This window comes from Corythoichthys intestinalis, chromosome 16, assembly GCF_030265065.1.
Source record: "Corythoichthys intestinalis isolate RoL2023-P3 chromosome 16, ASM3026506v1, whole genome shotgun sequence".
Classification (NCBI taxonomy): domain Eukaryota; kingdom Metazoa; phylum Chordata; class Actinopteri; order Syngnathiformes; family Syngnathidae; genus Corythoichthys; species Corythoichthys intestinalis.
In genome coordinates this window covers 52345760-52361884 of record NC_080410.1, presented here as the reverse complement: position 1 = coordinate 52361884, position 16125 = coordinate 52345760, and the positions used below count along the sequence as shown (strand labels likewise).

The 16125-nt window shown below is 41.6% G+C and overlaps 1 protein-coding gene across 4 annotated transcripts in view; it reads right to left on the bottom strand.

Moving 5' to 3' along the window:
* Positions 1–351: 351 nt before the first annotated feature.
* Positions 352–16125, bottom strand: part of znf652 (zinc finger protein 652) — a 43566-nt gene continuing 27792 nt past the window's right edge. For all 4 annotated transcript variants that reach the window (XM_057861441.1, XM_057861437.1, XM_057861438.1 and 1 more), the window contains exon 6: positions 352–9273. In XM_057861441.1, coding sequence (XP_057717424.1) covers positions 8657–9273 — 617 coding nt within the window. In that variant the 3' untranslated portion in view covers positions 352–8656. The remainder of the gene's footprint in view (positions 9274–16125) is intronic.

Here is a 16125-nt window from a genome sequence, read left to right as displayed (position 1 = left end):
GAGGTTGGTGTTACTGCAGTTTTTGCTAACTCTTATCTCGCAAATCATTGAAAAAAATACCATTTTGAATGGAATTCAGTTCCTCCTTGTTACAGTAAGTGTAATGCAGTAGCTTAACATGTGTAAAACCTGTTATGTTGTAAATATAACTGCCAAAAGCAGTTTTCTTTGCATTTCTGTGGTTTTTGGAAGTTTGAACCCAAAAAAACAAACAAACAAACAAACAAAAATCTGACTCCGTGGTGACTGAAGTAAATAGTATCTTCACCCGTATTTACGGCTTGCATTACTCTAACACACTCAATATAAAATGAACTATGATTTAAATCCTATTCAAGAAAAAAAAGTAGAATACATTTGAAGTGGTTGGAGTTGGAGTGATTGGAATTTGCAGCGCCAAGGCAACAGCTCGATAAGGGAAATAACTACAGGGGGATACCTGCTGACTGCGGAAGCCGACCTTGGAATCGTGCTGACTGGGAGACCCAACGTGCGCTTCATGCAGCTGACTGAGCGACACAAGCAGGGGATGGCCGAGACCTACAAGCCCACGTCTGGACCACAAAATTCCACCATCAGCTCTTCTGGTAACCAACAATGTACGGTCCAGAACAATGGAAGGACATCCTCTCCTCCCTATGAGGAACATCTGATAACCGAGGAACCCGTCGGACACTCAGCACTCTCGTGGCGCCGAGGCTGGAAAAAAACATCAACTCTCGTTGCCCGGACAACAGTAACACACAAACTGTCCTGCCCAATCTGCAACAGGCAACGCCCAAACACATCCGGCCTACCTCGCAAACTCTTTGAAAAGACTGAATTCTTTGGCTAGCCGCTGGCTTTTCTCATGAATCTTTTGTTTACCTGTTTATTGTTGATCCTGGATCCAGCCTTCCTCTTCGTCTGGGTCTGTTTGCCGTTTTTGCCTTCCTGTCCAATTGCTGTTGACTGGAATAAATTGTCAAATTGTGTTTTAAGCCTTTTTCAAGCTTTCAATATGGAGTCGGTACAAGGGGTTAAAACTAAGGTGAACGCGCGGAGTTTGGCCTTTTGGCCAAGTTGTCGGGTCGCTCCGGCCCGCTTTGTTGGAATTGCGCTAGCGTGGTTTCGGCGACTTGGCTGGCGTGATTCTGGCAATCTGGCTAAAATATCAAATTTCAACATGACCTTATTTCAGGGAGTTCCAGCAAGAAATTCTAGCCACTTTCACCCCTGGCAGTGAAGTCTGATTTTTTCATAACAAGCCAATTTCTAACAAACACAATATTTGCACAGTTGCTCAACGCTCTTTAACCACCATCGTATGGGTTAGTCGCAAAAAGGAAAACCGTGGCAAACAAAAGCCGATAAAAAATTGGGGCTTGGAGTGGACCTATTGACCCTCAGACTGTGACAGAGTTTGCGATAAGATCGGCATTTGGCCTAGTTCCGCACGCTCTCGTGCTCGGTTGCTAGCAGACAGAGCGGGCTTGACACTTGTGGCTACTTGTTTTTATTTAAAGTTAGCAGTCAGTTAAATGTACATTATCAAAAAAGAAAAAAGGCCCAACTTTTCTTTCCCATCTCCTCAAATCTCCAGAGAACATAGAAAAATAAAGACAAACCAGAACATTATAAAGCTGCAAAATTTGTACCAGATACAATAATAATAAAATACACGATAATGCTACATTAAGTGGTTAGAAATACAAAGAATGGTGATGGAGAGGGAAACAAAAAAAAAAAAGTATAATGATTTTTCTTTTTAAAACATCTTAGAATATACAGTTATTTTTCGCATCTAGCCAAGAGTTTTAGTAGTAGAAAGTGCATTCTATGCAGCAAAGAAAGGAGGAGTATCATCAGCATTATTGGGCTATTTTAGCAAAAACCAATGTCATGTCGGCAAAGCAGGGCGACGCTTTGTTTTGTGTCTCGTCCACATTCTCCTCCTTTCCTTGCATTGAAAAAACAAAACAAAACACTCATCGCCGAGCATCCTGCTCCACAATACAATCGTCACTTCCCTGCGTCTCGCACGCAGCGCTAAAGTGCAGAGAACACGCACGCACGCACACACACACAGAAAGAATGTTTCAAAAGGCATCAGACAAGACCAAGAGCCATATTGCAAATGGATGAAGAGTTCATAATGAAGAGCCACACAAACTGCAGGTCCAATTCATCGGACAGAAGACACCTCAAACGACTCGGTTTAGCCACTCGGGGCTTAATACTGTAGAACGATTTAATGCTACTGTCTGCCCAAATGCAAGCTTATTTGTGGAAAATTAACCTGTATGACAGTACTGCACAAAAGTCTCAACTCCACACACAAATATAGTTTTGTTTTGCAACAAAAACAACGACCCAATTTCCACAAAACCACTGTTTCTGGCATAGGCGGAATTTGACTTTTGGGCCGGGGGGGGGCACAACATGTTGATGACCCCAAAACGCAGTGTCAGCAATAAAATTAACTTACGAAAACGAGCGTTTTTTGTTTCCCATCATTCTTGAGGGGAATTCTAAATCAGGCTACCTAGGCTATACTTTTCGCCAAAATCGTCATCCATTGAGTATGGTACGCTCACCGGTGTCGTGCCAATGTAGTTACCCCAGTCAAAAATTGTTTCCCCTGGGCGGAGCCATACGGCAGTAAATTTGTGTTTTCCTTATTCGATCACAAAATGTGAGTGCAAAAATAAATTTGAAAACTCAAAAAAATACTTTTTTTTTTTTTTTTTGATTGGAGTAATGTTTTGTGTTTGGGCCACATTTTGTCGAGGAAATTTGTGTCTTTATTATTCAATCAAAAAATAAGTGGCTTTACACAAAAAATATATATTTTCAAACGAAAAATCACTTCAATCAAAAAAAGAAAAATTTCAATCATAGAAAAAAAAAGGTTTTGAATGCGAAAAAATATTTGAGACTGAAATATTTGCATTTACACTTAATTTTTAATTAAAAAAAAGTTTTGAGTTCCGGCCATATTTTTATTATATATATATATATATTTTTTTTAAATAATTTGTATATATTATATATATATAGTATATATACATAATTAAAAAAAAAATGTGTTCATTTAATTAATTTTTGATGTTTGCTCTATTGCTTTACAACTTTTATATAATGTATATAGGAAAGTCAATTTCATGCAATGACACTTTTTGGCCACCAAGGTGAGCCTGGCCCCCCCTTAAATTCCGCTTCAGGTTATCGGTCACGTAGGACAAAATTCCGATACACGCATTGATGGAATCATAAAGCAGCATCCAATGGCTGTTATTTTTGTGGACCATTGCGGAAAGTTTTAGCTTGACTGAAGCCTCTTTTAACAGTTTATACCGATTTGTGATATTACGCTTTTTATAAACCTCACCTAACCGGGGACTGTGTGCAACAGGGCTCCTTGTAATACAGTGATCCCCCGTTTTTCTCGGTTAATGGGGACCGCCCAACCCAAAATTGCGCGAAGTAGGAGCGGAGCATATTTACACTGCTGGCCAAAAGTATTGGCACCCCTGCAATTCTGACAGATAATGCTGAATTTGATGAAAATGATTGCAATTACAAATGCTTTGGTAGTAATATCTTCATTTATTTTGTCCGCAATGAATAAACACAAAATGGGGAAGAAGAAAAAAAAAAAAAAAAATCATTATCATTTTACACAAAACTCCAAAAATGGGCCGGACAAAAGTATTGGCACCCTCAGCCTAATACTTGGTGGCACAACCTTTAGACCAATTTACTGCGAACAACCGCTTCCGGTATCCATCAGTGAGTTTCTTACAATGCTCTGCTGGAATTTTAGACCATTCTTCTTTGGCCAACTGCTCCAGGTCTCTGAGATTTGAAGGGGGCCATTTTCAGATCTCTCCACAGGTGTAGACTCATTGCTGGCCACTTTAGAAGTCTCCAGTGCTTTCTTTCAAACCATTTTCTAGTGCTTTTGGGTCATTGTCCTGCTGGAAGACCCATCACCTCTGAGGGAGACCCAGCTTTCTCACATTGGGCCCTAAATTATGCTGCAAAATTTGTTGGTAGTCTTCATAATGCCATGCACACTGTCAAGCAGTTCAGTGCCAGAGGAAGCAAAGCAACCCCAGAACATCAGGGAACCTCCGCCATGCGTCTGTGGGGACCGTGTTCTTTTCTTTGAAGGCCTTGTTTTTTTCCCCTGTAAACTCCTTTTCCCAAAAAGCTCTACTTTTGTCTCATCTGACCAGAAAACATTCTTCCAAACAGTGTTGTTAATCTTACTGAAAAAAAGTAATTAATTATAGTTACAAATTACTTCTCCCAAAAAGTAATTGCATTAGTAACTCAATTACCTGAATGTAAGAGTAATTAGTTACTTGGCAAAGTAATTGGTGATAATTACTTTTTTCCCCCCCTCAATTTAAAAAAAAAAAAAAAAAAAAAAACATTGACTACACTATGTGAAGTTTTTTGTGAAGGTTTTTGGGTACAATTGGCCCGAGCCCAATTCTTTACCCTAATTTACTCTTTAACCTGAATCAACTGTTAAAAGTTGTTAGAATTGCTCCCATTATTGCATTAGTTCCCTTCTCTCTACTTTCGACATATGAAAGTTTTAAAACTGTTTCATCATTTAAAGATAGATTCAAGTCAAGATTTTGCCGATTTAGAAGTATTTTATATAAAAAGTTACTTAGGTTCGCTAGGAAGGTTCTCTACAACAGAGCCGTCCTAAAAAGTCTACTGCTTCAAGATGGCGGCTGTCTACTAACGCATTTAGTGCCATGTCTGTCATTTTGCATCTAGTTATATCTATATACAGTACATGTGATATCTACCATGTCTACCATATCTACCATAACATGCGGGCGTAGTTTGCAGGCTATCGGCTACAACATGTATTATTGGAGCTACCTAGCATCGCGTTTGCTCGGCGTCACAACTTTCTTGCCTCCTCCACACTCCTGCTCTGCTCTGTCGTCTCGGTGAGTCCGTCTCCCTCAGACTTTTCGACCAATATAGTAACGCATAGTAACGCATGCCTTTCCGTCCTCAGTAACGGTAACGGCGTTGCCAAGATGAGAAAAGTAATTAATTAGATTACCCACTACTGAAAAAAATAACGCCGTTAGTAACGCCGTTATATTGTAACCCCGTTATTAACAACACTGTCCAAAACGTTTTTTAGGCTTTCTCAGGTAAGTTTTGGTCAACTCCAGCCTGGCTTTTTTAAGTCTCTGAGTCAGAAATGGGGTTTTCCTGGGTAGAGTCCCTTTTAATTCAGACGCCGACGGATGGGGTGAGACTGTTGTACCCTCGGACCGCGGGACAGCTTGAACTTGTTTGGATGTTAGTCAAGGTTCTTTATCCACTATGCGCAATCTTTTCTTAAAATCTCTCAATTTTTCTTTTCCGTCCACATCTAGGCAGGTTAGCCACAGTGCTGTGGGCTTTACACTTATTGATGAAACTGCGCACGGTAGACACGGGAACATTCAGGTCTTTGGAGATGGACTTGATGGACCTTGAGATTGCCCATACTTCCTCACAATTTTGCTACTCAAGTCCTCTGTTCTTTGGTCTTCTTTTCTCCATCAATGTGGTACACACAGGACAGAGGTCGAGTCAACTTGAATCCAGTTTAACTGCCTGCAAGTGCGATTTAGTTATTGCCACCACCTGCTATGTGCCACAGGTAAGTAGCAGGTGCTGTTAATGACATAAATTAGAGAAGCATCACATGATTTTTCAAAGGGTGCCAATACTTTTGTCCGGCCCATTAGGGGAGTTTTTTGTAAAATGATAATGATTTCATTTTTTTCACCCCAATTCTCTTTTGTGTTTTGTCAGTGCAACAAAATACATGAAGATATTACTACCAAAGCATTTGTAATTGCAATCATTTTTTGGGAGAAATGGAGCATTATCTGACAGAATTGCAGGGGTGCCAATATTTTTGGCCAGCACTGCATATAGTATATGTATATAAAATCGTCGTCTCGCCCACCCGGGCGGTATGATCGCTCCTTTCAAACTCGGGTCCTCTACCAGAGGCCTGAGAGCTTGAGGGTTCTGCGCAGGATCTTAGCTGTCCCTAGGATCGCGCTCTTCTGAACGGAGACGTCGGACGTTGTTCCTGGTATCCGTTGGAGCCATGCACCCAGCTTGGGGGTTACTGCCCCTAGTGTCCCGATCACTACTAGCACCACTGTTGCCTCCACTCCCCACATTTTCTCCAACTCTTCCTTCAACCTGTGATATTTCTCCAGCTTTTGGTGTTCTTTTTCCTGATGTTGCTATCAATGGGGATTGCTACAGCTATCACTACTGCTATCTTCTGATGTTTATCCACCGCCATTATGTCAGGCTGGTTGGCCATCACCAGTTTGTCTGTCTGGATCCGGAAGTCCCACAGGATCTTGGCTCGGTTGTTCTCGACCACCTTTGGGGGTGTTGCCCCCATATATTATATAATAAGAAAACAATGATTTGTACATGTATACATGCATATATCTTTTCAATTGAAGAGTGTCAAAAGTGCAAAGTAGCGAGGGATCACTGTATTCTGAATAAGAAGGACTTACTGATCGAAATGTATCCATTGTAGTAGTTATAAAACAGCGAAAAAAATAAACATTAGGAAAACTTAGTCAAGTTAAACTGAAATCCAGTTTTTGGCGTTAAATATGTATTTTACAAGATAACCCTGAACCCGGTTAACCTTGATGACAGCGCATACGTGTAGACAAGTGAGCAAAAGAGCTGCGTCGCCAGCGCACTTTTTGAAGACATCGGAAGTTCAAGTTGTGTTTACCCAGAAATGGAAGTTTTGCCTACAAAATTGATCATTCGCGTTAATAACACTCATTTTTATTAACACTGTTATCTTAATAAAATGAGTTTTGAGTATTCCTAAGAATACTTTGAATTATATTTAGTATGAATTCTAGCAAGTTTAAGTAATGTCATGGAGGCCTAAGAATTTTGGGCAGTACTGTTCATCGGATAACAGTCAGAGCTCTGTCTTTTGAAGGAAACGGCATTCACACAATGGGCCCATACATTTTGTCATCACCAGATCGTGTACAGGTAGCAGCGGTCAGCTGCAAGACACGCCGGGCTGGCCAGAATGAAGACGCAAAAACACGGCACGTCCTTCTGCGTAGGTCAAAGATGAGCCAAGGTCCAAAAACTTAACGCCAAAGCAAACCGAGAACTTGAGGTGTTTGTATAGTTAGCATGTTAACCTTTAACACAGAAACCCGTATTATCGACGGCACACGTGTGTGTATACGGATGAGGGTTGCGGGGGCTGCGGCCCCTCACAGTGGCAGTATGGGACGAAAGAGCACTGATTTTTTTTTTTTTTTCCACCTCCCGTTTTCTCAATGATCGTATCCTGGACCGTTCCACATGACTGTGTCGTTCGGCGTGCCGCGAAGCAAAAAATGAAGAAATTGCGTTGACTGGAATGGAAAAGCACCATTAATACCACAATGAATCTCGTTACAACAGCTCAAAATAAAAGTCGCCTCTCACGCCGGGATCCTTGGCAACCGGTGACAACATTCGCAAAATATTTTCGACCTCCGGGAAAGTCCACCAAAGTCAATCCGCTTGAGAATACTTGTCACTCGCAAAAACTCGGGTAGCTCATCCCGAAGCGGGAGTCCTCGTCTTTTAAATACAAATTCAAACAATGTGTTCTAGATGAACACGCCGTGATTTTCACAACAGATTGAGAAAAATGAACACCGGCTATATATATAAGCCACGTTTCCACCAAACACTTCAATTCGTTGCATTAGCCATTGCTCCGTTTGTCTCATTTTTGGTTTCAACACTACAAAATCATCATAGCCACGAACCTACTGTTCAAACTAGGGGTGCACCGATCGCAGAAATTTGAAAAGCCCGACCTGCCCGTCTCGATTTTTGCCGATCTCAACATTTTTCATAAATACCAGCATACACCTATTATATGCCAATCTTTGATTACAGTAAAACACTGAACATTACGTGAGCCAAGATTGCAGTTAAAAAAAACAAAACAAATACAGCAGTTCGCGAAAACATAATTGAAATGTACAAAACTTTTCTGTAGTATTTGAATTATATCAAGCCATTTTTGGCATCTAGTTTGAATGTAAGCCAAATACGTCCATTCGCGAAACAGGTATTATCTGACGGAATTCACTCACAAAGGAAAGGGAACGCAGAGTAACGATTCCATCTCGCGGCAACAAAACAATGACCGCACAGTGACGATATGGAACTTTAGTACAAATTCCCCTCCTTTACATTTACGTGGCAAAGACTGGCAGATCTTACAATCATAAACATTATGTAGGGGTCAGAAAGTATGAAAATACCCAACAAGTGCACTTAAATGCTCATAATAATGACAACGAGCAAATGCTAGCGAGCGAACTGACTCTGGATGAGATGGGCGAACAAGATCGGATAGATTTTTTCTGAGAGAGCGACCGCACAAAATGGATGACATCGGCCTCAATCGGTGCACGTTTACTTAAGAGGCTTGCTGTTGACGGAAAAACGGGGACTTGAACTATGCCGCTTGGTGAAAACGTAGCTTAACTTGCTGCCAACTGGTCGGTGTGTACTAACGACAGAGATTATTTTGGGGGAAAAAAAGTCACCATATTGGAGGAGGTGTTGTTATTCAGTGATGTTGAGGGGCTCCGGGACCCTTATCGGCAGAAGCCATGTGGTGCAGATAGGCGCCGTCTTCGTGCCCGCAGTGGTTTAGAGGTTCGCTCTTAAAAAGGGCAGGGGGAGGGGGCAGGTGGGAGACCGGGGGCACTGCCAGGTGGTGGTGATGATGATGGTGGGCGTGGTGGGGGGTGTGAGGTGTTGCGGGTTGGGCTGCGTTGAGGTGCTGTTGGGGGCGGTGGTGCAAGGACGCCGAGTGGTGCTGTACGTGGCCGAAGGCGTGTCCCAAAGAGGCTCGCGGCGGCGAGGCCGCAGCGGTCGGGGCGAGCTCCCGGGCGGCGGCGCCGGCCGTCGCGACCGGCGGGGAGGCGGCGGAAGGGCCGGGACCAGAAGACGAGGAGGCAGAGGAGAAAGCGCCGGCGAAGATGCCGGCCTGCGGTGCCAGCGGGCCGGTGACCCGGAAGCATTTCTCCTTGTGCGCCTTCAACATGTTGGAGAAGCGGAAGCGTTGGCCGCACACGTCGCACGGGTACGGCTTCTCGCCCGTGTGCGTGCGTCGGTGGCGTTTCATGTTGGGCCGGCTGGTGAAGCTCTTGCCGCAAATCTCGCAAATGAAAGGCTTCTCTCCTGAAAAATGCAATTCAAAGTGGGATCACAATGAATACGAAAGCAAGTAACTTTCAACTAATAGCATAGCGCACCAAATTTTGGACATAACTCAATCCATGCCTGACTATTTTCAGTCCTCCTTTAGCATTGGCCCCGCCCACTAAAAACAGCCTGAATGAGCGGCTCGTGCGCGATCCATAGATACACTATTTTCTTGTTACCGTGTGAGCATTCTGTCAACATGTGCTAGCTAGCTAGTGCAGCACGAGAAAGCTAGACATGATCATCAATTACCAGAGTTGCAGCAAAAAACTGGGCGGGCGTTCCCTGATGCATTGTTTTCATTTTTTGACACGTGCCTTTAACCAATGTGGGATAAACCAATGCTGGGGCAGCACATATAGAAAGATAGCAAGGCCACACATACATTCTTCATCCTCAACAACAAACAAATGACTAATATTGGAGTATAGACTTCATAATGATATTGACGGGTCAGATTCAACCTTCACTGCGCCACGCCTTCAAGTAGGGGGCCATCCCATAATCCGCTTCAGTTATTCGCAGTCCGTTGCAACGACACATGCAGCGATCCAACGCCGGATTTAGGTTAAAAAAGTACGAAAGCTGTACCGCATACGAAGAGGAAGGATTGTCTCAGAAGTGGTTTGTTTCAGGATTCAAGGTCGTTATTATATTTTTCGTACCATGAATGCATTTCGAAAAAAATCAATGCGAGAAATTAACCGCTACGGCATTGGCATCGTAATTCGCAATATTTACATAAAAGAAATCAACAGGGCCGATTCATTCGTTCATTTTTTTTGCCATGTGTCAAAATAGATTTTGCCATGTGACATTTTTTTTGCCATGCGGCAAAATGGATTTTGCGTTGTGGCATTTTTTGACATGTGGCAAAATGGATTTTGCCAAGTGACATTTTTTTGCCATGCGGCAAAATGGATTTTGCGTTGTGGCATTTTTTTCCCCATGTGTCAAAATGGATTTTGCCCTGTGGCATTTGTTTTGACATTGGGCAAAATGGATTTTGCCATGTGTCATTTTTTTGCCATGTGTCTATATGGATTTTGCCATGTGTCTTTTTTTTTTTTTTTTTTTTGCCATGTGGCAAAATGGATTTCGCCACGTGGCATTTTTTCCCCATGTGTCAAAATGGATTTTGCCATGTGCCACTTGTTTTGACATTGGGAAAATTTGATTTTGCAATGTGTCATTTTTTTGCCACGTGTCTATATGGGTTTTGCCACGTGGCATTTTTTGACATGTGGCAAAATGGATTTTGCCAAGTGCCATTTGTTTTGACATTGGGAAAAATGGATGTGTTATTTTTTTTTGCAATGTGCCTATATGGATTTTGCCATGTGTCATTGTTTTGCCACGTGGCAAAATGGAATTTTCAATATCGCATTTTTTTGCCATGTGGCCAAATGGAATTTCCAATGTGGCATTTTTGTTTTGCCAAGTGTGAAAATGCATTTTGACATTTGGCATTTCTTTTTAACATGTGACAAAATGGATTTTGCCATGTGGCATTTTTTTCCCCATGTGTCAAAATAGATGTTGCCATGTGGCATTTGTTTTGACATTGGGAAAAATGCATTTTGCCATGTGTCTATATGGATTTTGATATGTGTAATTTTTTGCCATGTGTAATTTTTTTTGCCATGTGGCAAAATGGAATTTGCAATGTGGCATATTTTTTTTTTGCCATGTGTCATTTTTGTTTTGCCAAGTGTCAAAATGCATTTTGACATGTGGCATTTTTTTTTGACAGGTGGCAAAATAAATTTGCCATGTGTCATTTTTTGTTGTTCTGACTGTTGTTTGCCCATATCTATTAAGAATTCAGGGATTTAAGTATTTATTCACAAGAATTTCAACGAAAAAAGCTCTTTGTTGTGGTAAAGCTGCGCCTAGACTAGCAGAACATTCAACATATTTACATAAAGTAAATGATAACTGTCGTTTCTTAAGCAAGAATCGAGACTGTTTTACGTCCATATCTTTAAAGAAATAAGGGATTTAAGCATTTATTCTCAAAAATATCAACGTAAAAAGCTCTTTGTCAGTGTTTCCACTCGGTCAGCTTTGACAGACATAGGCCCCCTATTAATCGCCCCGCGCCCCGTCAACATCATTATGAAGTCTATGTACCCTCCATCAGCCGCAACAGAGGGGCTGCGATTGACGTCATCACACGAAATGAGTATCTCAATATCTATAAAACGATAGCAGCACAAACAAAGCATAAACAGTTGACACCATTTTTAATCAAAATGGGGGGCTGGTAGAGCTCAGATTGACTTACACAAGAATTGTAATTATCTTAAAAATGAAAGCAGCACAAACAAAACTTTTTACAGCACAAATGTAGCACAAACTATTGACATCATTTTTATAAAAATGCGTCTTTTTAGTACGTTTTTTAAAAAAAATACATTCTTTGAATATTTCCCATATTCTCCTACAACCATGTGCAACACTAATTGCAACGTTCAACATTTGATTAAATATAGCCTGTATGTTTCTATATAAAAGCACAACTTGTTCCCGTTTCTTAAACGCGAGTAAGCCGTCGGAATCGGAGGGTCCGCGCCATCGAGCCGCCCACACGACAGGAAGCTATTACAATTGGCACTTTGAGGAGACGTGAAAATGAACAGTCGGAACAGCCGCTCTCATTAACCTCCTCCGCGCGGGTATTCAACGTGCCCACGCGGCCGTCCCTCCGCCGGCTGCTGAAGGGCTATCTGAAACGCCTTCGGCTGCCGTGTCGCCAACAAACTGGTTTTAATGTCAAAGAGATGACAGCTATCTTGTGTAACCGGAGGAGGAATTCGTTAAAAACCTGCTTGCCGGGTACAGCTTTGTGTTCTATTGCAGTGATGTGTACGCAATGTACAGTGCTGGCCAAAAGTATTGGCACCCCTGCAATTCTGTCAGATAATGCTCAATTTCTCCCAAAAAATGATTGCAATTATAAGTGCTTTGGTAGTAATGTCATCATTTATTTTGCTTGCAATGAAAAAAACAAACAAAAAGAAAATGGAAAAAAATGAAATCAATTTACACAAAACTCCAAAAACGGGCCAGACAGAAGTAGTGCCGCAACGATTAATCGATTAATTCGAGTATTCGATGAGAAAAAAATATTCGAATTATATTTTGTTGCCTCGAGTATTCGTTTAATTAAAGTGGCGTTGTAATGGTTTATTTTGAAAGTGTTTGCATTTAGTTTTATTGATTAGGGTAGATACACTGCCCTCTGGTCTGCCTCTTTTCACTTGGCTGAATCCAACTGCTCCCGGTTAAGACCAACGTGGGTTAGGTTTTTGTTTGAGCTAATGTTTTTTAATGCATTCATAATTTAGTTTATAGGTATATTTTGGCGTTTTTTGTGGGAATATGTGTCTGAATCATTTGTTTAGAACAGTGTAAAAAAAACTTTAGCATTTTGTAGCATTTAAGCTAGCGGACTTTTTCTATGTAAGTTAGCCAATTGTTCTTTTGTTTTTCAATTTCATATTTCAAAATAAATTTATACCGTTTGAGGCTTTGCTCAGGTATTTTAATTTTTCATGTCCCTTATCCGATTACTCGATTATTCAAACTAACTAGTCCATCGATTAATCGACTACTAAAATATTCGATAGCTGCAGCCCTAGACAGAAGTATTGGCACCCTTTGAAAAATCATGTGATGCCTCTCGGATTTGTGTAATTAACAGCAACTGTTACTTACCTGTGGCACATAACAGGTGGTAGCAATAACTAAATCCCACTTGCAGCCAGTTAAAATGGAATAAAGTTGACTCAACCTCTGTCCTGTGCCTGTGTGTGTACCACGTTGAGCATGGAGAAAAGAAAGACCAAATTGTGAGGAAGCATGGGCAATCTCCAAAGACATGAATGTTCCTGTGTCTACCGTGCGCAGTGTCATCAACAAGTGCAAAGCCCACGGCACAGTGGCTAACCTCCGTAGATGTGGACGGAAAAGAAAAATTGACGAGATTTCAATTAAATATTGTGCGGATGGTGGATAAAGAACCTCGACTAACATCCAAACGAGTTCAAGCTGTCCCGCGGACCGAGGGTACAACAGTGTTAACCCGTACTATCCGTCGGCGTCTGAATGAAAAGGGACTCCAGGAAGACCCAACTTATGACCCAGAGACATGAAAAAGCCAGGCTGGAGTTTGCCAAAACCTACCTGAGAAAGCCAAAATCGTTTTGGAAGAATGTTGTCTGGTCAGATGAGACAAAAGTAGAGCTTTTTGGGAAAAGGCGTCAACATGGAGTTTAAAGGGGAAAAAAATTAGGCCTTCAAAGAAAAGAACACGGTTCCCAGAGTCAAACATGGCGGCGGTTCCATGATGTTTTGGGGTTGTTTTGCTCCCTCTGGCACTGGACTGCTTGACAGTGTGCATGGCATTATGAAGTCTGAAGACTACCAACACATTTTGCAGCATAATGTGAGAAAGCCCTCAGAGGTCATGGCTCTTCCAGCAGGAAAATGACCCACTTTAAAAAGCACTAGAAAACGGTTTGAGAGAAAGCATTGGAGACTTCTAAAGTGGCCAGACCAGAATCCCATAGAACACCTGTGGAGAGATCCGAAAATCTCAGAGACCTGGAGCAGTTGGCCAAAGAAGAATGGTCTAAAATTCCAGCACAGCATTGTGGGAAACTCATTGAAGGATACCGGAAGGGGTTGTTCGCAGTTATTTCGTCTAAAGGTTGTGCTACCAAGTATTAGCTTGAGGGTGCCAATACTTTTGTCTGGCCCATTTTTGGAGTTTTGTGTGAAATGATAATGATTTCATTTTTTCTCCCATTCTCTTTTGTGTTTTTTTTCAAGCAAGCAAAATAAATGAAAATATTACTACCAAAGCCTTTGTAATTGCAATCATTTTCTGGCAGAAATTGAGCATTATCTGACAGAATTGCAGGGGTTCCAATTACTTTTGGCCAGCACTGGATTTTTGAAGGTGTAAAATGAGACAGTTTGTACGGGTGCAGCTGGTCTTGCAGGCCATGACTGGGTGTGTCTTTCCCCACAGCTGGGACAGGAAAGGAATTGTGTAATTACACATCACAAATAGAAGCCTGGAAAAAGGCACGTACCACAAAATTTAGGTTTTGGAAAATGGCGAGGCAGCAGGCCGGGAAAATCAGAGGGATGTCAACGGCGGCATGTGTGCGGCTAGTCATTACATATGTGGAGCGCTCCTTCACATTAAGCGGTCCCTTTCATTATTACAACGTCTCACTATAACATGCCACGTTTTCACTTGGTAAAAAGACAGCCCCCCAAAAATCTGGTTTAGTACCTAAAGATGGAAATGTGTACAAAACTACAAATGAAGAGTGGCCTTAGAAAAACATTCTGTAACAGAATAGGGCTGCAACCCAGATGGAATCCCCAATCACAGGGAAGTAACTACATTTACTTTAAAGGGAATCTCGGACTTCAAGACTTGTAAGCTCTAATAAGCCACAATTGTTCTCTTTTACTAAAATATGTTATTAGAAACACATAAAATATTGCCAATGATTTTATTTAGTAGGTACATGTTTTGCCATGTTTTATGGACGATCGGGGTGATGACGTAGTTTGTCACTGTCACTAGAGCAGTACTTCTCAAATGGTGGGGCGCAGAGCGATGCCAGGGGTGGCGCGAGTGACCTCGGGGAACATGTTTTTTTTTTTTTTTTTTTTTGCCGTACTAGAATAAAGTGTACTTGCACATCCACTCCGTGGGTGGCAGTGGCGCTCTCATTTTCAAAGTGCGTGCAGTATTTTTGAAGTAAGCAAGAGCACACGGAAGAGACTCATGCAGAGCTGGACTCACGCAGCGACCCACTGTCTTCTCCGGTTCTCACGTGTCCGGCCGAGCAGTGCCGTTTTCGGCTTGGGATCGTCACGACCACCGCCCTCACCTACGGTTCTCCCTCGGCCGCCGAGAATGCGCTTTTTTCGGGCCGTTTGCCTTTTGGCTTTGACTTTTAATATAGTGGGAAATGAGGAAAGACCACTGTTTACTGAGTCTAAAAATGATTATAGCGGAGAGTCTGAAGCCAAATCAGTTAAGACGCCACTTAAAGACATTAGACCTCAATCTCACTGATAAGCTGCTTGATTGTTTTTCAGCGAAAACGTGCCGAATATTGCCAATTAGAGCTGGGAATCTTTGGGCACCTAACGATTCGATTACGATTACGATTCAGATGGTCCGATTCGATTCTAAAACGATTATTGATGCACCCCCCCTTTTAAAATTTTTTTTTTTTTAATGTTTTGTACATTAGTTCCAAAATTGTTCAAAAATACTCTCAGGCTAAACCAAACTACTATTTCAGTATCAAGTTAACATATAGCAGTAAACAAATATACAAAAATAACAGTAAATAAAAAACTCCAGTCCCCATTCTGTATCAGCAGCTTTAAACTACATTCAATTAATTTAATGTTGTGAATCAACCGTTAAAGTTGTTAAAATTGCTCCCGTTAATCCATAATTTCCCTTTTGTCAACTTTCGACATGTGAAAGTTTTAAAACTATTTTAAAGATAGATTCAAGTCAATATTTTACCGATTTAGGAGTATTTGAGATAAAAAGTTAATTAGGTTTGCTTGGAAGGTTCGCTACAACAGCCTTGCAGAGAAGTGTACTGCTTTAAGATGGCGGCCGTTTACTACGTGTGCATCTAGCTTTTTGTAGATGTGCTGCAAACGCTACCGCTACCGTAGTGCATCTAGTCTTATATAAATGATATCTACCGTAACATTATGTGGATGACGTACTTTTGTAGCAGCTTCAGGTATGTTGTTGTGTTTTTTTATCTCGTG